The 24,235-nt window shown below is 43.1% G+C and overlaps 1 protein-coding gene across 1 annotated transcript in view; it reads right to left on the bottom strand.

Moving 5' to 3' along the window:
• The window catches only part of NUP210 (nucleoporin 210), a 90,084-nt gene extending 76,202 nt beyond the window's left edge, over window positions 1–13,882 (bottom strand). Inside the window, exons 1-3 of the mRNA XM_081177234.1 lie at window positions 13,098–13,882; window positions 4,126–4,262; window positions 2,887–3,018 (exon numbers count right to left, since the gene is read on the bottom strand). Of these exons, the coding sequence (XP_081033360.1) occupies window positions 2,887–3,018; window positions 4,126–4,262; window positions 13,098–13,261 (433 nt within the window). The 5' untranslated portion in view covers window positions 13,262–13,882. The remainder of the gene's footprint in view (window positions 1–2,886; window positions 3,019–4,125; window positions 4,263–13,097) is intronic.
• Window positions 13,883–24,235: the final 10,353 nt, after the last annotated feature.

The raw sequence follows: 24,235 nt of genomic DNA, 5'->3' as shown, positions 1-24,235 counted from the left end.
CGTGAGAACAAGTCCCATTGAATTTAATGGGTCTTCTGACTACACAGGCACAGAATTGCAGCTTTACTATTTCACAAATAGCGGTTTGTTTTTAATTTAATGCTACTTAAACAGTGCAAAGCGTTTCACAATCCACAGAAGCATAATGTGCAAATGCAGTCTGAAATTTTAAAATTTGCATTATTCCTGCTATAGGTAAGTGTGTAGATAAGGCTATAAATATTTCAAGATGACCCCATTTTCCTAGCTACTTATGTGATATCTAAAACAAATAAGATATCACACAATAAAAACATGCATGCTCAATTTCATACTGCTCAACATTTACATAGTTGTGTATATAAAGAAGCAAGGCCCTCGGAGCTGGACCTCAGTGTCTGGGCTGAACGATGGGGGTGAAGACGCTGCTTCAGGTATATTGTTACTATTAAATACACATTCATTAAAAGCTATTATATCAATGAAGAAATGGAATTTAAAATCATTATTCAAGGCTAACTCCTCAGTCACGAAATCAGTCTTCATCTCCCAATAGCATCAATTCAAAGACATCACTTCAATAAAAAATATTGTTTGCTTACCTGTAATTAACTTTCTTTTTTAAAAAGAAAAAAGCGCCATTTTTTTTTAGCCTATCAAACTATCATTTGGAAATGGAAGTAAATAAAGATTCTATGTCTCAGATGTTGTCAGTCTAACAATGTGACCAGAATTAAAGCTATTAAAAAGAATGGAAATGTCCTACAATAAAAACTTTATGGAAGATGCAGCTGCAGTGAATTTCTGTTAATTTCTCTCTATTTTTCTATTTTGCATCTTTCTGCAAACCAGTCTAAGTTTTCTTTTACAATCAAGTGGCGTATAAATTTTAAGAAATAAATAAATAAATAAATAACCAACCCCTCCTTCCTTACCAAAAACTAAGCCTGAAATAAGGTTGTTTTTACAATTAACTGTTGCAGTCACATATGCACTCTATGACCATCCTCCACCTCAAAATGCATCTAAGTGTATCAAAGACTACAAATACCTTTCAATCATGGGTTCTTAGTACAGAGTAGAGTGCTGTGGGTTGGCATTCCATCCTAAAATTTCTATTTAAAAAGGCAATCTACCACAGAAAATAGAATTCTAAGTGCCCAAGGGTATTTTATACAAGATGTACAATCATAATTGGTTGTTTTCATAACACTTGGTTGAACTTTGCGGAGCTAAGGTAAATCTTCCCTCAGTATTGCTGAAATGTAAAGTAAAAACAAATCAAATAGTGTGCTTTTTTCTTTAGCAGGGAGAAACAGAACAGTGCTGAAGCTGCAAATCTGCAGCAGACACTAAGAGATGAGAAATGCTTGCTGTGACATTGGCCACAGCACCCCCACAGCACATGTATTGCAAGAACAATATGCCTGGAAGACAGTTCAACGCCCCTCAAAATTTACGTTTACTTGAACTGATACCAGCATATGTCTATTAGTCCAATTCATGGAACAGAATCTCTGCTATCCAGTGCAAATATTGATATTATTGACTAGCCACGGAAATGCTATACTTCCTTCATTTCTTTTTTATGCTCATCTTTAGAGTTTCTGAATACAGAAAGGAATGCCTCCCACCACATCTTACCTGCATGTCAGCTGCAGTTCTAAGGCTACTCAAATACCGTCAGCTATGATTGCAAGGCCTGTAAGATTTGTTGTTATAGGTAGGTAATTCACAAGTCGTGACCTTCGCAGTCCTAATACAACTGTAATAGTTATTTCATATGTTTTGTTACTGTCACAGTATTTTATGTTTAGGCCCCACACATAGGTCTTGCAGCTTTATGTACTTTATATTATGGGGTACTGTTGATCCCAATGACATCTCTGCAAGTATATTGCTTTACTGCAGGGCTGGGGAACCCTTTTGGTTCCATGAGCCACATCCTTAGCAGGATCAGCCCTGCGGGCCAAAGTCACAGGGCTGCCCAAACATATCACATGATATGTTCATAATGCCACATGATTGACAGGCTGCTTTTGCTTGCAAAACATCAATTTGCTTATCCCTTTCCTGACACCTGATGGGATGGGAGAAACAAGGCTGGAGTTTGCAAGCAACAGTAACAAGCGAGACTTCTCCAGTTTGCTGCTTCCACTTGCAAAAGGTAGCTTTGCTACCCTCCTCCCCACTGCTTGACAGGGATGGGAGAAGCAAGGCTGCTTAGTGCTGAGTTTGGGTGCACAAGACAGCTCCCTTCAGAGAACCCAAGCCTAGGGCTAAGCAGGATCACTACCCACCACAGGCTGATGCAAAGAGAGAGTAACCTCGCTTGGTCCAGGCGAGCTACAGAGCTGTTTTATTGGGTATCCTGGAGACAGCTCTTTGGTGCACTAAACAGGATGGCTCTACATTCATATCACATCACACCAGCCTATGAAGGGAGGAGGAGGCACGTGATCCAGCATAGCATTGAGTTAGGGTGTATGATACCTTCTGCCAGGTATTTTATCTGTATGGCTTTCTTAGGAGACACTTGACCCCAAAATTAGACTGAGACAGTGATTCTCCCCCCCCCCCCATTGATGGAAGCTTTTGAATTTTAAGAGAAATACAAATATGATTGTTTGACCAAACTGCGGGAGGCAGTGGAAGACAGAAGTGCCTGGCGTGCCCTGGTCCATGGGGTCACGAAGAGTGGGACACGACTAAACGACTAAACAACAACAACAAATATGATTAAAATGCAAATTTGAAGCCCATTTATGCAGATAGGAATTTCAAGCTGAGACTACTGATACACAGCGGTAGATTTAGGAAGGAAAATATGTGGCCATGGCCAACATAACATCAGGAAGAGCTCTTTGTCTGGATGAATATTTTACGTTAAAAGAGATATAGTCTTACCTTCAGAATCTAAAGCTTGAATTTTCAGTTGCAATGGTGAATCCTCTAGATACAGTTCTTTTGTGGTGGACACAATGTGAACATCATGAATAAGGTCAACTATAGCATCGCAGCGAAGGACTTGGCCAGTTACTTGATGAGATAGAGGAAAATATCTAGTTACAAGATAGGCTCAACCTCAAAAACCACCGCATCTTACAGTTTAATGCTTGGTTTAAACTTTGTGAGAAAGCATGCCATTATCCCTCAATAGCAGTGGATGGTTTTGTTCAAAATGAAACATATGCAATTAAATACAATAATATCAAAACTGAAGGGAGCTGGTACTGTATGTTTCCAACAAAAAATATCTGCTGTTTTAGCTTTTGGTAAACTCCATGACTTTTTTATTTGTAGTCTTGGATCCAGACAAGTGTTGGTGAAAGAGGGTTGATGGAATGTGATTTTCCTTTCTCTTCCTTACCACAAAGTACCTCTCCTGTGTTAGTGGAGAAACTGGAATAAAGCAGGCAGAATCCAGAGAAATTTATAATATTTTACTGAGGTAAACTGGGGCTATAGGGAATGGGGAGAAATTGTTCACAGAATGTAATTCCCCTTCTTCCTCAGAACCACAGTCCATCCCATTAAGGAGGGCACCAACAACTCCCACGACAGGCTTTCTATGAGGCTGCTGTCAGGAGAGGAGCAATACCCCTTTCTGTCATTAACCCTCTGGCTCCAAGCCTGACAAAAATACCCTCTGATTTAGAATATATTCCATCCAACTCAGGTGTGTGGAAATTTTCTCCATTTGCTCAATGATGAGGAAAATAAATTCAGAGGCATTTTCATGTACCCTTATACTTTAATGTTAAGCACCAACATTTTAAATTAATGCTCCTCCCTTTCCCCCAATAGCATCCTCTCCATTTCTACTATTCCCTCTGTGGATGTCAATCTTTCAGCCTCCCATTTCTCATTGTAGAAAGGAGGCAATGCATGCTGGAAGAATGAGAAGGAGGGCAAGATGATGCATAGCTTCCATTTTCTGTCTCCCTCTTTTTCCTTGCTCGTTACAAATTTTAAACACACACATGTAGGAGAGTATATTTTTGCACTTAGTGTATCCATCAAGAGTTTTATGGGTGCAGGGCATAAAGCATTCCAACCAAAGAATAGCGTAGAATTAACTTACAACAAAGTCATCTAAAACATACACGTCTCCAAATAAGATGGGAAGAATATTGCTCTACTTACAAATATCTTCAGCCAAAATAATACTTGTAAGGCGTGTCACCTGCGATGAACGGGCCTGCACAATAGCCTTCTGTGAACACTGTTGGTTGTCTTCCTCTATAGCTTCTATGCTAGCAACTTCTGGTCTGGTAGAAGACCTTAAAACAAACAAACAAAAATTACTGGAGTGAGACTTATTGATAAATGTTGATGCCCATTAAAGTTTCCTTTAACGTTTAAGTAAAGTCATTCTATATTTAACTTTGTATTACCAGCAGTTCCTATCAGTTTTAAGTACTGTATCACTGGCTGCAAAATCGGCATAGGTATATTTGAATATACATCTAGGTGTTCAGAGAAAGCAATGGCATCACGGTCAGCTCATTCTACCTCTTTCTATGGAGATAAAGTTCTGAAAAGCTTTCCCCTAATGGCTTGGCCGGGGGGGGGGGAGGGGGGACAACCCACTGTCATTTACTTACTAGTTTGAAATTATTTATTGTTCAAATTCTCAGCTGAATTCTGCCGCAGGTCTGGAAGATGTAGAAACCCATTGAAAACCTTTTGTTCTCACTTTTTCATTCATGTTATGTATAATGTATAAATAGTTCTTGCCTTTCAGCAATGTCAGTTTCAAATGAAAAACCTACTAATACATCTTCAAGCCAATCATTTTTTAAATTACGGTTTCACTTATTACTTATTACAAACACATTGGTTCTATGTTGAATCTTGCTGCACTTTTAGTTTCTTTTGATTAGCTACCCTGCCAAGTAGAAAATAAGCCTATGCTGGGTGGGTGGGGGGCTCCTATTACAGTAAATAATTCTACGACTCACTGAAGCAGTCCACTGAACAAAAATCAGACTTAGTACTAATTCTTTCAAGGTGGCTAAGAATGGCAACCCTGAGGATTCAAGACAGAGCAGAAATCTTATTGTCCACCTCCAAGGCGGCATGTAGAAGTTTGGATTTCAAGCTCTGCTCTATCTAATTTGTAGAAGAATGTTCAGCTACTCCTTTAATCTGAGAATAATGTTTTTGTCCAGTTAATCGGTGGGCCTGACAACAAGCAGAGATTCAGGATTCCTGAAGAGCTCACTGCCCTGCAGGCTGCAGCTTTCTACTTCCTGACAAAACTGGAGAAAAATGAGGTTGCTATCCTATATAAAACACTTTTATATTTGGCACTTTACAGAGAATACTACTGTCTTAAAAAAAAAAAAGGTAAGTGTGGAGATAAGGCGAACACAGATCCACTGTCTTTGTCCCAGATACAAAAGATCTTCCGATACAACAATGTGTGCTGAAACTGCTTTCACTGCACTTTAATACAGGAATAGAGAATCCCCAGTCTGCCGCATCCATCTGTCTAGCCCCTGGGAGTTAAACTTCATGGGAAGGGTAGGGTGGGGTTATTGGGTTGTTTTGTTCTTGTTCTTATTATGCATTTTGTGTTTTTACCTTGTATTTTAATGCTTCATATTGCCCTGAGATCTTCAGATGAAGGGTGGTAGACAAATGTAACAGCAGCAGTAGCACCACCACCACCCGCAGCACAGGCTTAAGTTTGTTGTGTATTTATGTGAACTCATTCATTAACCATCTATTTCAGCGGTCAGCAACCTTTTTCAGCTGTGGGCCAGTCCACCGTCCCTCAGACCATGTGGTGGGCTGCACTATATTTTGAAAAAAATATATGAACGAATTCCTATGCCCCACAAATAACCCAGAGATGCATTTTAAATAAAAGGACACATTCTACTCATGTAAAAACATGCTGATTCCTGGACAATCCGCGGTCTGGATTGAGAAGGCGATTGGGCAGCATCTGGCCCCTGGGCCTTAGGTTGCCTACCCCTGATCTATTTCCTTTGAAAGATATCCTCTGAAAGATTCACTCATGCCCTAGCTTAATTTGCAAAACTGCCAAATTAACTTGGTTTTATCTTATATTTTAGTCATAAGTAGGACTAAAAAAATGTAGTCTTGCAAATCGACTTGGGCAACAACGCTGTATGCACATACTGTGCTTCTGAGTAAGGATTTCACTATTAGTGTTGCAACTTCCTCCACATATTCTTTCAAATATAGCGTATCACCCACACATCCTGTCTGCTGTGCTGTAGAGAGCAACCCTAAAGCAGAAAAAGAATACATATATTGTGTTTGAAAGAATCATCTAAAGACTTAACTTCAAAGTGCTAAAATGAGCTTGATTTGAAGAGCTAAATAAAAAAAGATAAAGCAAATAGACTCACTGCTGATGGTGGTGCCACTAGTAACTACGACTTTCTTAAACGTTGTGGGATAAACAGCTTGCCAAAACAAATTATAAAGAGCCAACCACAATTTAACCTTTAGGGAAATGTGTCTTTTTCTCACTCTTGGGTGCATTTACTGATTTTAGTGGACAGTGATGCCATCTAGACTCTTCTGACCACAAACACACCTCAGGCTGCCTCTATATTATCCTTGTGGTCAACAGACATCTCTAGACTGCTAAAGTAGGTTATATGGTCCATTGCCGTGCACAAGCAAGCAAAAGTATTAAATAGCTGTTGTCTAATCTAGCTATCTCCGTAACTAAATTTTGGTGATAAATTGTAACACTTACTAGTGTTACAGGTTAATGTCTCTAACAGTTAGAGTTAGGGTCTCTAACTGTATTGCCCGATTCAGTCAGTTTCCCTTTTCTAGTGAATATCCAGCATAATTGTGAATATTTTTATTCAGTGGCTGATACTGAGTGCACCTTCCAACCTTTAACATGTGTAGATTGTGTATGCAGTGAGAAGGCAGAATCACACTCAGTCCCTCTGCATTCTTGCCCCACAGTTACTTCAGCCTAAGGTTCACCTTGTATTTGTCCACGCAATACTGAAAATACATTAACTAAGATTTATGTGACTGGAGTTCAACCCGCTTAAGCCTAGTCTGTGCAATCATTACTCCTCAAGATCATATACCCCTTTGCAGGACCAGCATAGGGAGGAAAAGAATAGTGTGTGCAATGATATCCGTCATGCATCTGCAAATCCTCCCACAAGCAATTAGCAAAACAGATTGTTGTGAGATTCTAGAAAACATTAATGATTTTTAAAAAATACTCCATGAATAATTCCTAGTTAACAGCTTCAGGTAAAAATGTAAAATATCATCTATCAACAATTTATTTATTTATTTACTTTTAAAACCACATATAAAATTTTACTTCCGTTTTGTTTCCCACACAGAGAATATAAGCATACTTTAGATGAAACTGTACTTCCTGTTTTTTTTTAAGTGCAGCAAAAAGGGGGAAAGTCATTTAACACAGGCCTACTGTTATAAGCAAAATACCAAATGAAGGAGAGAGAGAGAAATATCAAGGCAGAAATGAAATCCCTCTGGGTTATTTCCTTCATTTCCAAAGAACATTAATAACTCAAACGACAAATCAGAAACGGCCATAAATATCAACAGTTGGTTGGATCAGCACAGCTCTGCTCACAAGACACTGCCACCCTTTCCCTCGTTGCCCCTATAACACCCCCCCCCCCAAATCTGGTCTGGATAGTTGAGTGACCCTCCAGACCAGTGTTTCCCAACCTTTTTTGGGCAAAGGCACACTTGTTTGATGAAAAAAATCTCGAGGCACACCACCATTACAGCCCCGTGACGTCAGCGCGCAGCGTCACGCCGGGAGGGACGCATGAAAGTGTAAGTTTCAATTTTTTTCCCTCCCCCTTGCCGGGGAACCTCCAAGCTTTGGGGGTGGGGGGGGAGGAGGCAGCAAAGCGAGGCAGGAAGGAGAGCGCGGCTTGGCAGGGTGAGCTTTGGCAGGGGCAGGGAATGAGAGCCGCGAGGCGGGCGCTGCGGACGGAGGCGCTGCCCGCCGAGCTCGCAGGCAGCCAGGCAGGCAGACGGCGAGAGCCCCGCGCTGGGCGGCCTCTCCTCGCCGCCGCCGCCCCGCCTCTCGCCGCCCGACTCGCCCGCCTCCCTCCAGGCAACATCTCGCGGCACACCAGGCAACATCTCGCGGCACACTAGTGTGCCGCGGAACAGTGGTTGGGAAACACTGCTCCAGACTACTGCTGCTGGAGACTACGGAGGGAAGGAGGAATCTATGCGAATTCTCTCTCCCTGCCCTCCTGCTTTCTTTTGTCGAAACCTCTGCTGGGATTGAGTCCTTACTGCAAATGGAAGAAGCTTTTCCATTCATGGGATGACAATTCTTGATCCAGCCAACCTATTTTCACAGACAGTTTGGAAAACTGAGGAACTGCTATAAAGACAGTAAAAAACCAAAAGGTCTAATGCACATATGTAGGAATGTGCTTTATATACAGTGGTACCTCAGGTTACATACACTTCAGGTTACATACGCTTCAGGTTAAAGACTCTGCTAACCCAGAAATAGTGCTTCAGGTTAAGAACTTTGCTTCAGGATGAGAACAGAAATCGGGCTCCGGCGGCGAGGCAGCAGCAGGAGGCCCCATTAGCTAAAGCGGTGCTTCAGGTTAAGAACAGTTTCAGGTTAAGTACGGACTTCTGGAACGAATTAAGTACTTAACCTGAGGTACCACTGTGTTCCAGAAACACATACTCAACGATATCTTTAACTGTATAGTCCATATATATATGGACTATAAAACTTATTAACTCCAGTTTCATCCATCTCTCTGCTTCCCGCATGCCTTACCCTGTTTGTACTCTTTAAACCCCATGCCCTTCTCCCTGGATCTATAAAAAATTTAGAAAACTCCAAATTCTGAGACAGATGAAAGGCAAGCAAATGAAGTAAATACATATAAACACACATGATTTGCATAATTTATTACAATCTTTTCAGTTCAGGACTTTCTGGGTAGAATTTGCATACATATTTAAATTGTCTGTTCATGGCTATACAAATTAGAAATTTAACCTCCCCCCTCACAAACACACAGGGAATATTTGTCTGCTATGAAGATTCTGGCAGACAGAATTAATACTAACATCTGTCCACATTTTAGGAGTTTGTTAGATTTGCTGGGACTAATTATACTTATTGCATTCACTAATGAATGATCCATGCGAGGGTCATCTCCAGGCTTGACTACTGTAACTCGCTTTACGCGGGGCTGCCCTTGAAGCTGACCCAGAAACTCCAGCGGGTGCAGAATGCTGCAGTGAGGCTCCTCATGGGGTCTCTGCCATGGGAGCATATTCACCCAGTGCTTTTCAAGCTGCACTGGCTCCCGGTAGAGTACAGGGTCAGATTTAAGGTGCTGCTTTTGATCTTTAAAGCCCTTCACGGCCTAGGACCCTCGTACCTACGGGACCGCCTCTCCCGGTATGCCCCATGGAGAGCCTCAAGGTCCATAAATAGCAACACTCTAGTGGTCCCGGGCCCTGAGGTAGTTAGATTGGCTTCAACCAGAGCCAGGGCCTTTTCAACTCTGGCTCCGGCTTGGTGAAACGCTCTGCCTCATGAGACCAGGGCCCTGCAGGATCTGATTTCTTTCCGCAGGGCCTGTAAGACAGAGTTGTTCCGCCTGGCCTTTGGCTTGGAGCCAATTTGATTCCCTCCCTCCCTCTCTTTCTTTTTTCCTTTCCTTCTCCTCCTGCGATGAGGCTACATTTTAATATTTTAATGTTTCAATATTTTAATGTTGTATTTTAATTTTGTTTTTAAGTTGTAATCATTCAACTTGTTTTTATTATTGCTTGTAAGCCACTCTGAGCCCGACCTTGGCTGGGGAGGGCGGGGTATAAATAAAAATTATTATTATTATTATTAAATGTTATCATGTGGTAAATGGCGCGAGAGTTAAGTACATGACAGCTGAATCAACTGGACTTACAGCTACTTAACACTGGCTGGATGAAGAATTATGAGAAATCACAATTGCTCTTAATATATGAGATTTAATATTCATTCCTCCTAATTGGTCAGATTTATCTGTTATAGACTTATGAACATAAATTCCTTGACCTATGTGTATATGGCTTTGTTAAGGATAATTCATAAGAAATTCTACTGTGTTGTCTTTCAGAAGGAATTGGTCAAGTCATATAAGCATGTTCATTGTGTGAGGCCCAGCTACACACTCAGAATGAATGGCAAAGAAGTCTGTGGTCACTTGTGCTTCTTGGGTGATTGACACCAGAAATCAGTGACAGGGCTACATACAGTTGCTCCCAAATACATGTCACAAGCTGTCTGTACAGCAGGTTTAAACAAGGGAAGCTCTAACACAAAGATAATTGTTAATATCTCGTGAGTATTGCTGTGCTAAGCAAACCTAATTACATCAGTCAGTCATGGGTAGTTAAATATTTAAACCTATTAGTGGTATTAGATTGTCTGAACAGGTGTTGGACCAAAGTCAATGCAGTTATTTGGATATTTCCCCCATTTATTCCCATGTCTTAGAGCAATGCATCCTGAAGGCTCTGCTGAACTATGTTGATGGGATATAAAATGTAAAAAATAAATATATGTAGAAATCAAAATAATGTCCAAAGGGAAAACTTTAGAATGACAACTTTCCCTCAGTAATCAAAACTGAGATCCCAGTTAAATACACATGCCAGGCCAGTTTAACATCAGTTTCCTGTACATTTTTAACATGATCAGTTGATGACTCTTTTTGGAGGGAAATTATCTATTTTTTACACACTTTGCTATGGTCTTAATAGAAGTAAGGTCAAAACACATTATTGACCTCCATTATTGAGGGAGTGTCCAGAACTATATCTTACCACGTGTTAGAGGTTCAATTACAACTTTCTTTTACAACCTGAGGATGTGCACTAGATGATTAGATTTGCCTGGGCTACTACCTGTTTTCTTTAGCATTTTGTAGCTACACATGGGCTGACTGCGTAGGTTTCCGTGAGAGTGAGTGGTGCCTGTCACCCTCATACAGGAAGTGGTGAGGCCACTTCTGGAAAAAGTCCACCCAAGAACTAGGAGGTTCATGACAGCTGCTGTTCAATTGCAAATACCCCTTCATAAAGGTATTGCGTGGTGGCCACACAGGCACTGAAAAGTACTGAGAAGCTGGTGGACATGCAGCTGCAGATAACCTTGCAGGAAGGAGATTATCTTGAGCCATTTCAGCCTGGATTCATGTCTGGCTTTGGAAGTGAACCAACCTTGGTTGCCCTGCAAGCCCTGTATCAGGAGAGGAACTGGGGGAGTGTGGTCTTGTTGCTGCTTTTTGATCTCCAGATATGGCTTTTGATACTATCAGATATGGTATTTACTTGACCAGCTAAGTGCACTGAAGGTTAGAGACATGATGTTATGCAGGGTCCACTCCTATCTACAAAGCCACCTTCAGAATATGCTACTGTGGAATTTCTGTGCAACCAGTTGTTGATGTCCCATCTGTTTAACATCAGTATGAAACTGCTGGGTGAGGACATTTGGATTGCCACTCTAGAGATATTCTACTTCTCTTTGTTATGGCTTTGTGGAAAGTTCAATAATTAGCAAGCCTAATAGTTTGTTTGTTTAGAATAGGACAGCATAATTATTTTTCATGAGCAAGTAGTTTTGGGCTACAAGAATATTGAAAGATGTTTTCCTTTATACTTGTTTAGTATAGTAGATTATCGCCATGTGCATAATGCACGTTTTACTTGCAGACTTTAAAAATAACCATTTCCCCTTTTCATCTATACCGAAATCTGTTAAGACAGTACAGGAAAGAGGTTGTGAGGCAGAGAAAACTTTTTAAAAGAATTTCTACCATATGAAAAACTCAGTACAGTACAGTACTGTACTGCTCACTTCTACTTTTGCCACCATTGAGGCAGGCAACCATTGAATAAATGATGTGTCACTGAAAGAAGCTTTCTTTGTTACACTGTATCTCTGTTAGATAAAGGCTCACTTTTAAAATGCTTAAAAACTTGTTGAGCATCCACCTGTTATACATAGAAGGGGGGTTGGCTGCCAGTCCTTGAACCTTGGCATGCCCCTGCCCTGTCTTAACAAAGCACATTAAAATGTCTGCTCTCATTTTGAGAAACACAATTTGTAACTTCATGTTGCTACTGTATTCCAAACTTCAGGGCTTTTACGCACCCACAGTATTGTCGTTCTGGTACTGGTTGGATTTCTGCCACAATCACTGTACCACTTCAAGCTTCTTAGGTTTGGCCAGTGGCGTAGCGTGGGTTGTCAGCACCCAGGGCAAGGCAAGTAATTTGCGCCCCCTAACCCGTGGATTTGCGCCCCCTAACCCCCAGATGTTGCGCCCGGTGCGGCCAGCCCCCCTGCACCCCCCACGCTACGCCACTGGGTTTGGCACACCGTCGCCTATGCCTCACCGTGACAAAGTCAGCCCAGACAGCATGGATAAACTTCTGACTCTTTCTCACACACCCGGCGACACTTGGAAAGGACACTTGGGACTCAGCTACAAAAACGTTTTAAATGTATTGTAAAGTGCAATCTACAAATGTGACACTAGATGGGGACAGGGAGCTCGGCAAAATTCAAAGTATTTTCCAAAACTTTTTTTTTAAAAAAACCCCACACATTTTCAGTGGGGTTTTTTATGTGTAGTTTCCCCCTGGCTCAGAACCAAGGAGGGTGAGAAGGTGCATCAAACCACCTGATCCTATCTTTTGCAATGAAACTACGCCGAACTCTCCACAACACTCAAGTTTCTTGTAAACTTTTTTAAAGAAGCAGTCCCCTCGCGCCTGAAGCGCGGCGCAAGCGTCCTGGAGACTCAACAGCTGCGCCGTTTTATGAGTTGAGGAAAACGGTACCGGCTAAGACGCTCGCCGCCCTAGGAATAATACCTCGCTAACTCAAACTGCCTGTCGCCGGCAAAGGCTTCTTTGCTGGGAGCTGCAGCCTCAGTTCTTTCGCGCCCCAAACCTCACGTGTTGCCGTTTCAGGAGCAAAGTTGAACGCCACACGTGCGCCATGTGCCTCAACTCTGCGGGGCCCCGCGCGCTCGACCCCGTCCTGCGCCTCTCTCTCTCTCGCGCGCGCCCTCACTCACCATCGGTAGCAGCCCTCGCTTGCCTCCAGAGTGAAGTTGATCCTGGTGCTTCGGCTGAAGGGCAGCAGCACTTTGGGAATGTTCAGCTTGGAAGGCACCACGGCGACGGGGAGGAGGAGGAGGAGAAGGAGCCCGAGCGACGCACGGGGTGCTGCGGGTGCCATCGCGCCTGGACTCGTGGCTGCCCCCCGCCAAGCCAAATGGGTGCCGCCGCCGCTCTCCGCAAGCTCTCCTTCGGGGGAGCGCGCGCCCTGCCGCTGACCCGCTCGAAGCCCTTCCTGAGCCGAAGGGAAAGGGAAGCGGCTGCTTCTGCAGCGGTGGCGGCAGCACTGCCTCGAACCAACCTCCTCACAGGAATCGCCCGCCTCGAGCTGCTATTCGAGGGACGTCACGGCGCGGCGGGCCAAGCCGAGGGAGAGACCCCGCGCTGAGGGCCAGGCGCCGGAGGCGGGGAAGGAAGGCCTGGAGCCGTCAGCGGAGAGAGAAGCGGCAGCAGGTGCTGCCGAGCTGCTCTCACCTGCTGGCCGCTGGGGACACTGCAGGCTGCTGCTTCCTGACCCGCTGGGGAGGCAGCTGGGGTGTTTGTTTGTTTCCAGCGCGGCTCGCCGCCGAGGGCGCTTCCGTAGGGGCCTGATCCCCGAGGGAAGTAGAAGGAAGGAAACCGGAGGAAGGAGATACTGCCCTTCTTTTCCCGCCCTCCTTCCACGTGCCTCTTTCTCCTAGTCAGATGTTTTGGTGGTAATATTGATGCCAAGGCACTACTACGAATTAACAAGGAGGAGTTTGGAGCCCGCTATCATACTACAGTATAAGTAGCAGGGCAGCCTCGGAGCCCTGCAGATCTTGCAATAGATGTCAATAATAGGCTTAGTCAAAACTCATGGCACTTAGTCAAAACTCATGAGCTCAAGTAAACATCATTTACCTTCCCGCCACAGCAGTACCTATTTATCTACTTGTGCTGGTATGCTTTCAAAGTGCTAGATTGGCAGGAGCTGAGACAGAGCAACAAGAGCTCACCCTGTCACGGGGATTCGAACCGCCGACTTTCTGAACTGCAAGTCCAAGAGGCTCGGTGCTTTAGACCACATCGCCACCTATGTCCCTTGATGTCAGAATACTTTGTTGCTAATGCTATAGCTTAATTCTCAGTCACAGCAATTCTTGTGGGATGAAATGGGAATGGGATGAAAACTGCCTTCAACATTGAAACTTTAAATTGCAGATGTGCAAATAATGCAAATGCCACATGGGAATGTCTGAATGCTCAGGTGACAACCATGACCAAGGATGCCTTTCAGGCATCGGTATCTGGCATGGCGGGGGAAATGTCTATGTGGACATCATTACATCATATCTTTATATATTTATTTTACATTTTACCCAGTGGCCTGACTAGTGTTGTGTGAAGCAGCTGTCACTATCTTTATTAGCCTCAGAATGCCTCTGGGTGCACAGGGTAAAATGGAAAACAAAAATTTCACTGGGTATTGAAGTTATCATTCCAGTTGTGACACCACTTTGCCCAGGGATAGAAGTGCAAAAGATAATATTGGAACAGGACATTAATGTCGGCAGGAGCTGTACTTTATTCAAGTGTACACAGAAGACAACCCCAAATTGCATCCCTTTTCTATTATGGTCACATTCATCCAGACACCGCAGTCTACAAATAACAGAGCAATTCTTTTTTGTAAACATGTCAAATCCTTTGGGGTTTTTTATAGCTAGTGGTTTACATTCCTTACAAGACCCTTCAAAATCCAGTGAAACCAGTATAGCTACACTGCATGCTGATAATACAGTATCTTTAAAAACACAAGGAAAGAATGGACCCTAAAAACACACACGCAAATAAGGTAAGAATGGACCCTAATCTGAATAAGGGTACACCCAAACATGTCATACTGAAGGACAAGTACTTATGTAAAGTTCTCTGGATATTTGGCCACACTATACAAGTTACTAGTAGTAGTATTATATACCTATTGGAAAATAGTAATATTTACTCTTACATTTATAAGACTTTAATAAGAAAACTGTATTGATGAGAAACTTTTCATTATTCTTCCTTTCCTTTTCTGTTTACTCTTGAGTGGGTCTGCGCCAAACTCCTCAGTGGCTTGAGGATTGCTGCTTTAAACTCGGATTCTACTCTATCACTAATATTAAAATATGTAGAAAATATTAGAAGAGGAAGGCAGATTCAGAGAGAGTGGGGGAGGTATTGGTTTTATTGCTCCCATCAGTCTCTTCGTTCGTCAGAGAAATATGTGTTAACTTAAGATAATGTACATAGAGGCTGTTCAGCAGCCAGATTCTGATGGTGAAGTCATACAATTTTTATGGACAGAAAATCAGTTGTTGAAATGATGAAGTGGTAATTGAAAAGAAACAATTTTACTTTATGTACCTTTAACTACCACATATTCATGCCATTATGGATTTAGTGAAGTCTGGCTATCTGATCCTCAAGATATTAATATCAGTGTCACTGGTAAAATTGGCACCTGCCTCTATTACCTATAAATGCATCCTTTACAATGTAAGTGGAACAAGTTATGTTGTGTCAGTGATAACAATGGGTAGTGCTAGTCCTACTTGGAGTAGACCCATTGAAGTTAATCAGCACAACTAACTTAGGCACATTAATTTCAGTGGGGTCTACTCTGAGTAAGACTTAGATGAATACAATCCTGTGGAATCCCAACATAGCACTAAGCGGGGTATGTGTGCTATTGTATTACTGTAGCATGCTCTGTGTGGGGTTGCCTTTAAAAAAATGTTCAGAAGCTTCAGCTGGTCCAGAATGTTGTGGCCATACTGCTTACAGGAAGCATGTTGCTGCCCTGTTAAAACAACTTCACTAGCTACTGGTCCATTTCCAGGCACAATTCAAAGGTTACTTGAAAGATCGTATCTCCTGTTATGAACCTGCTTGGGTGTTAAGATCTTCAGGTGAGCACCTTCTCTCAGTCCCCTCAACATCAGAGGTATGGTTGGTACTGATATAAGAGAGATACTTGTCCTTAGCTGCTTCCATATTGTGGAATTTTCTCCCAAGAGAGGTTAGATTGGCTCCCTCCTTGTTATCTTTCTGCTGGGAGGGAGATGGACAGACCTTTGAAAATGAGGTGCAGATGTTGTTGACCACTGGGCTGTTGTTGTTTATCAGTGTTGGCACTGGAGTAGAGAGGAAGTTGTTAAGTTACCACAATGTTCTTCCATGGACTGTTTCAGCCTTTACTAGTTTATGGGATGCGGGTGGGCTGTGGGTTAAACCACAGAGCCTAGGGTTTGCCAATCAGAAGGTAGGCGGTTCGAATCCTCGCGACGGGGTGAGCTCCCATTGCTTGGTCCCAGCTCCTGCCAACCTAGCAGTTCGAAAGCACGTCAAAGTGCAAGTGGATAAATAGGTATTGCTCCGGCAGGAAGGTAAACAGCGTTTCCCTGCGCTGCTCTGGTTCACCAGAGGCGGCTTTGTACTGCTGGCCACATGACCCGGAAGCTGTCTGTGGACAAATGCTGGCTCCCTCAGCCAGTAAAGCAAGATGAGAGCCACAACCCCAGAGTCGTCCACGACTGGACCTAATGGTTAGGGGTCCCTTTACCTTTACCTATGTTCTTCCATGGACTGTTTCAGCCTTTACCAGTTTATGACCACAATCTATTGGGTCTGGGAGGAAGTCTGGAGGAGGGCCTCGTGACAGTTTGCATTTGTGATGCCCATCCTGAGAATTCAGAAACGTGTACTGCTGATGTTTTAAAAAACTTTAAGCTTCATTATATCCGCATTGAAAAGTGTCAGCAGAATGAACAGCAAACTATTGACTTTTACAGAACCTGATTGGAGGCGAGGGACTCTAATACTTCACTGGGAAACATAAAGCAAACAGCACAAAGAAAACTTTTGCTGTATAAAAGAGAAGCCAAATGGAAATAGATGGAATTCATCTAACATTTTAAGAAATGGAATTGCGTAGCTTTGAGGTGTCAAATGGGGCAAATGGCCAGGTACCTTACCCAACAGATACCCAAGGGCAACACCTATAATGTTCTTTGAAACATTTCTTACTCTCATCATCAAATAACTATAGCCTATTCTAACCCATTGCTTCCTTCAGTGGTTACAGAGGCACGAGGAACTTGAAATTCAGTTCAAAGTCCCATGATAGGCATTCAAGTGCCCACTTATATCAGCACCAACACCTCTCTGTTGTATCCTCAATACACTATGCTTAGGCAGCCACATCATGGAGATGCTAGTTTTGCAGCAAAATGACAACCAACATAAGATGGATATAATGGACATAGTATTTTTAGTTACTTACTAGCAGGCTCCTAGCCAACATTGCTTGGGGATTCTAAGAGACCAAAAAAAATCAGTGCAGTTTTGAAAGGTTCAGAATGGTGTCCAATTATATCTGAACACAGATGAAACCTCCTTGATCTGAGGAACCACGATGCAAAAAGTGGTTACACTGTCTTAAGAAGTGTTCAAACGCACAGAGAGCAAGCAACTCTCCAGAAATTATAGTGATCTTGAGGTTTTTATATGCCACTTTCCCCCATACTTATCCCAATGTGGTTTCCATAACAGTAAATATTAACAACAACAGGATAACTGGAACACTATAAAATACACTTATATGTACTACTTGATAGCAATTCCATTCTATATTGCTTTTTTAGTGCAATAGAAAGAACAAGATCATTTCCCCCCCTAAACTTGTTCTTTTAATTTTGCAGCATTAACAAATCATATCATATATAAAAGAGGCTACAGCTCAGTGGGGTAACACAACTTCTGTGGGAAGCAGGAGATGCAAGTTTCAATACTGCTCCTGGAAAATGCTGATATTACAAACCCAGCTACAATAAAACAGTACATTATTGGTTCGCCATTGTGTTCTGGTGATGTTACCGTTAACTCAGCAGACCAATTTGTCTGATACACCCTTACGGAGATTTTGATATAGACTGTGTAATATGTGTGTGCGTGCGTGTAATATCTTGAGACCTTTTGTATTTGACGATAGTAGGCTGCTACTTTTGTGTAATTCTACAATAAATATTTTGACATAGTGCTGGGTCAGTGTGCATGTGTGTAAGGGGGCATATGTCCCAGGAGGCAAGTTAAGGAGGGTGGCAAAATTACCTGCTTCAACATACATCCTATTTCTAAAAGCAGCCAGAAGGTCTGGAAGCAGCCTCTTATTTCAGTCTGTCGCTGGCTCCAAGGCTGGTTTGGGCTTGTGGCAGCGAGGCAAGCAGGGCCCAGACAGCGCAGGAGCAGTTGTGACAGCAGCTGTAAAGCTCAGTTCTGACCACTGGCCTAATCCTCTCTTGCCCTCTTCCGTCTTGCCCAGACTTACCAGTGCCCAGGCGCCATTTTTCCAATGTGCAGGCAACCCCTCTCCATCATTCCTTCATCTCCTTCTCCATCAGCAATACAGCCACACTGTTCCCTTCCCGCCCCACTCTTGCTTGCTGGAAATGCCCAGGTTAGTGTTCACAGCAGCACCAGGTTCAGGCTCCTCCTCCTCTTTCCCATCCCCCAAATTCAGCTTTCTGCAAATGACATCAAGGTTCCCAGCCAACTATGGAAGAAGGGCTCAAATAAGCCTCTCTAACACAGATTCCTTCACTGGCCAGCTGCCATCTCTTCCTTCCTAGGAGCCACTGCACTAGGCAAGGTGGGCAGGTGGGCAATGAGAAGAGCAAACTGGGAGAACAACCCCCTTGCAGGTGCTTCCCTACACCCTGTCCCTTGTCTTTGCTTTATAGTTAGTAACCCACATGGGTGGACGGGTAAGGAATGTTGTCAACTGTATACTGTCAGCATCGCCCTAGAGCCAGTGCACCAACTGGACTCTTGCACCTCAACCCCGACTGGGCTAGGCGAGCTGGGTAGCACCGCCAGAGACCTCCTTCTCACAGGAAACGGTCACAGTGCTGTGGACTCACAGCTTAGAGCTGAGAGCACCGGATTCACTGTCTCAATAATACAGTCGTTGCGCAGCAGAGTTTTGCAGAGTCTTGCAGAGTATAAACCACTCGGAGAGCAGCTCTGTAGAATATCTTCCTTTTATTCTATAACTACAACTATGGTACAAAACTATATACAGAGCTGAATATTCTGAGCATAAATCAATGCTACACTGAGAGTCTGCAGCTGCTCTTAGCAGCAATCTTATCTCTAGGATCTCTAACACTCTCACTCTCTCCGATACACTGACTGACTGACTCTCTCTCACACACACAGATATGTTGCTGGGCAGAACAAGTAGATAGGCAGGACACGCCTCCTTCTCTCTGTGGAGAGTCAGCAGAGACCATCAGGAGATGGTCAGGAGATTCTTGGGTATGGGAGGGGTGAAATCTCCTCATCCTCCCCCATTTCATCCGACCATTTCAAGAATCTTTAACATAACTGCAATTTACACATACACTCCAAAAGTTGTTCTCTGCTTACAACCTTGGTTAACATATCTGCAGGTATCTCTTTTCCCGGCATATAAAACACTTTTACAATACCATTGAATAAGCAGCTTCTAGAAAAATCTTCACATACATTTCTTTCTCTCAAATGCAAATTGACATCTCTAATTAGGCAGATTTGAACAAACCATTTTCAGAACTCAAATACACGCTTTCCTTCAAATATCAGGTAAGGAAATAAATAAAGCGTTTTGTGCTACTACTCTCAGCACACTTCATGCTAGGTTTAAAAACTCCACCAGAGTTGCTCGTGACCGCAGTCTTTGCAAACTCTTCAGAAAACCTTTTTGGTGGTACACCCTTGGTTGTTCTCTCGGATCTGCGCAAAACTCTTTGATCCTCTTGTTCTGGTGCTTCCTCCTCTTTAGGAGAATGGGGAGCTAAAGTATATGAAGCTGCTAAGTCTGAGTCAGCGTCAGACTCACCTGAGGCTTTTGGGCTCTGATAATCTGTGCCATCACCTAGAACTACATTGGCATCAGGATTATCACCACCAACAACACTTGCCTCTCTCTTAACTTTATTTGCCCCTTTTGCACCATCATCACAAATGGGAAGATACTGAAAAACGCCAACTCTGTCCCATTGTGGATTGTCATCAATACTCCTGGTCAGCCTTATGGTTTTCGTGTCTGTGATCAGAACACGATAAGACCCTTTCTCATATCCTAGGAAAACACCATGTTCTCCACGCTTGCTCAGTTTGTCACCCTGCGAGGTGTGCACCCAAACCTCCGAACCAAAAATTTTAAAATGCTTTACACATGGCTTTCTTCCGTGAAGCATCTCATATGGGGTGCAATTTACACTAGACTGGTACCTCCTGTTATACACATGACAGAAAAATGAAAGAGCTTCGGCCCAATAGGGATTGGGCAGCCCCGAATCATGTAACAGCGTTCTGATTCCTTGCTGCAGGGTCTGGTTCACTCTCTCACATAAACCATTCTGCCAGGGTGATCTGGGCGTGGCGGTCCTATGCTCAATGCCCTGTTCAGAAAGAAAACTCTCAAACTCTTCTGAACAAAACTCTCCACCCCTGTCTGTGAAAAGAAAACGTACATTCTCATTATGTACATTTCTGAGCCATTTACAAAACTGGCGAAACTTGATAAAGGCTTCAGACTTTTTCTGCAGCATATAGACCCAAACATATTTCGAATAGGAGTCTATCAGAACCATGAAAAACCTTGAATTGCCTCTAGAGAGCGCTAGAGGCCCCACTAAGTCTGCATGAATGACTTCATATGGTTTCTTGGCCTCTCTCCCAGACTCTGTACCTTTGGGAGCTTGCCTTGCCTTACTCTCAGCACAAGAAACACATTTCATGTGGTAGGGACATTCTTTCAACCTCATACCCTGAACCATATCAGGCATTTTTGCCACAGCCTGGAAATTCAAATGAGCATAAATACGGTGGTAATAATGAATACATTGGTCATCCAACTTCTCATTCTTATCCACAGATAAATTGCAACACTCTTTCTCAGTTGCTTCTGCAGTGCCTGTACCTGAAACAAAAGGCAATTGGTACAATCCATTTACACATTTTGCATACAAAATGAGCTTGTCATCTCTAAGAATTTCACAGCGAGATTTAGCAAACACCACCTTAAACCCTTGACGATCAAGCTGGGAAACACTCAACAAATTGTCCTGAACATCAGGTGCATACAGGACATTCTTAATAGTTGCATTCAGGCTTTTTAAGAACACAGTTCCCTGAGCCACACTCGTGAGAACTGTCCCATCTGCTTGATGAATTTCTTTCTCTTGCTTCTCAAGCTGAACAAAGAGATTCTTATCTTTGGCCACGTGGTTTGAACAGCCAGAGTCGACCACGAAGAAACTCCGCCCACGTTGACTGGAACAGCGAGAGATCAAGGCCTTTGAAGTAGCAGGTGCTTGGGGATTTCTTCCTCCTCCCCCTCTGCCTCTGAAGTTTCCCTTCTTCTTTGAAGACTTCTTGCACTGGAAACTCAAATGGCCTTGTGCTCCACACGAAAAGCACCGCTTCAATTTCAAAGCTTTAACAGCAGCAGTTTCACTTTCACTTTCCCCTGCTGAAGACTCAGGCACATTTTCAAGCACATTTTTAACAGCACAGTTTTCCCGGCTTTCTCTAACAGCCTGTCTGCGATCCCACTCATTCAGAAGCACGCAAGACACATAATCTTCTGTTAGCCGGTCAGAAGGCATTGTGGAAATCTGGGCAGCTACTCCATCATAAGACTCATCTAGGCTATTGATCATCAGCATTGCAAATACAGCCTCTGAAATAGCCAGGTCTCGCTGAACAAGGTCCTGTCTGAGACGCTTTAATTGAGATAGATGGCTAGGCAAATCACCACCTTTCTCCAACTGCAGCCTGCACAGCTTCTTAAAGAAAATCACACTGGAACCAGCATTTTGTCTCAGATGCATATCTCTCAACTTATGCCAAACAGCTTGTGCAGTCTCTTGACCCTCTAAGTTCACCAGCAAGTGGTCTGAAACACTCAAAACAATTGTCCCTCGGGCTTTCATATCTGCAGCATGCCATTCAGCCCAATCATCATCATCCTTATCTGGGGGGTCATCTTCTATCGTGTGAAATAGCTTTTCCCTCTGTAAAAGCGCTTTCATCTTTACTTGCCAAACTCCATAGTTTTCAGGCGTGAGGAGAGGAAAGGACAGAGCCATCTGGCCAGAATGTGCACAGGCCATGTCTGCTATTACTTAGAGCAAGACACTTCCCTCGTGCAACACAGATAAAGCCTTGACTCCTTCAGCCACTCTCTCTCCCACTCAGAGCACAATTAACAGGCAAACAGGGATGCTATCTTCTTCCTTTGGCAGTCAGCAACATACCTCCATAAATCAAGCAGCAGCAACAGCAACAGCGGCAGCTTGAACACTCTGCTCCAAAACAGCTCTGCTTCTGGGCACCGCAAATCAGTCCAGCATGCAGCGTCCGTTCCACCGTCCGGCAATCAGCAACAGAAACCTGGGACGACTGGGACACCTGGGACAACGTCAGGTCAGACGACTGGAACAACGACTGGGCCCATAACCGATGTCAGCATCGCCCTAGAGCCAGTGCACCAACTGGACTCATGCACCTCAACCCCGACTGGGCTAGGCGAGCTGGGTAGCACCGCCAGAGACCTCCTTCTCACAGGAAACGGTCACAGTGCTGTGGACTCACAGCTTAGAGCTGAGAGCACCGGATTCACTGTCTCAATAATACAGTCGTTGCGCAGCAGAGTTTTGCAGAGTCTTGCAGAGTATAAACCACTCGGAGAGCAGCTCTGTAGAATATCTTCCTTTTATTCTATAACTACAACTATGGTACAAAACTATATACAGAGCTGAATATTCTGAGCATAAATCAATGCTACACTGAGAGTCTGCAGCTGCTCTTAGCAGCAATCTTATCTCTAGGATCTCTAACACTCTCACTCTCTCCGATACACTGACTGACTGACTCTCTCTCTCACACACAGATATGTTGCTGGGCAGAACAAGTAGATAGGCAGGACACGCCTCCTTCTCTCTGTGGAGAGTCAGCAGAGACCATCAGGAGATGGTCAGGAGATTCTTGGGTATGGGAGGGGTGAAATCTCCTCATATACATCCAAGAAGACAGAAGTGTGTGTTTGTGTGTTGTTGTTGAATATGCCTTTGTTGTTGTTGTTGTTGTTGTTGTTGTTGTTGTTGTTGTTGTTGTTGTTGTTGAATATGCCTTAATTTCCTGCACTTAATGGTCTTTGGTTATCTTCACCACCATCCTGCAATACAGTATCCTGGCTACTAAGCTATAAAGTGATTTTAAAATTTTTGTCTTTAATGGAAATTTTAATCTCAATGGGGAAGTGTAAAGAAAATGGACTTCTCACTCATTTTCAAAGCCCCCTTTGCCACCCACTAATTTAATTCAAGCCTGTTTGTTTGTTTGTTCATTTTAAATTATCTTTAGGGAGAAGAAGGTGATAGTACAGACTCTTGCCCTCTACAGCAGAATTTGTAGATCTGGGTGTGTTCAGACATACTAATTGTCCTAGTATTTATTGAAAGGGGCCCATGTTTCTTTCCATGATTCTTCAACTTCTCTTAGGCTCTGGCCACATATAACTGAACCAACCTATAACTTCATTTATAAGTAACCATAGAGGATGGTGGCTAACCAGTGGTGCTCCACACCTTGTTGATCTACAGTTTACATAATCCCTGGATCATTGGCAATATTGGTGGACCACAGGTGAGCTACTTCTGTAATCAGTGAAACCCACTCAAGCATCTTTGCAAGGATTGGAGAAACTGATTATCTTGAATTAAATATTTTAGCTTCTTTGTATGGTACATAATTTATGAACTCTGTTCATTACTAGGATAGCTGCAGCTTCCCCCAGACAAAGCTGCTGCTGAAATAATTATTGTTACTTATGTTCAATCAAGTCTGAAAAGTTAGTTCCTTTTTTAATATACTGCTGGTGCCCATTTTATTTGAATGCAGCATTTTGATCCTACTACATCATGGAAAGAGAGCGATTCATGATCAGATTGACATTTGAAATGCTATATTAACCACACGGACTTTCATGATTCAATAGTTTTTATTATTTCCAGTGCTTTACTTAAACCATTTCTCTTATGTT

Source organism: Podarcis bocagei, assembly GCF_964188305.1.
Source record: "Podarcis bocagei genome assembly, chromosome: 2".
NCBI lineage: Eukaryota > Metazoa > Chordata > Lepidosauria > Squamata > Lacertidae > Podarcis > Podarcis bocagei.
Note: the sequence above shows the minus strand (reverse complement) of the source record. Positions and strands in the feature narration are given on the sequence as shown.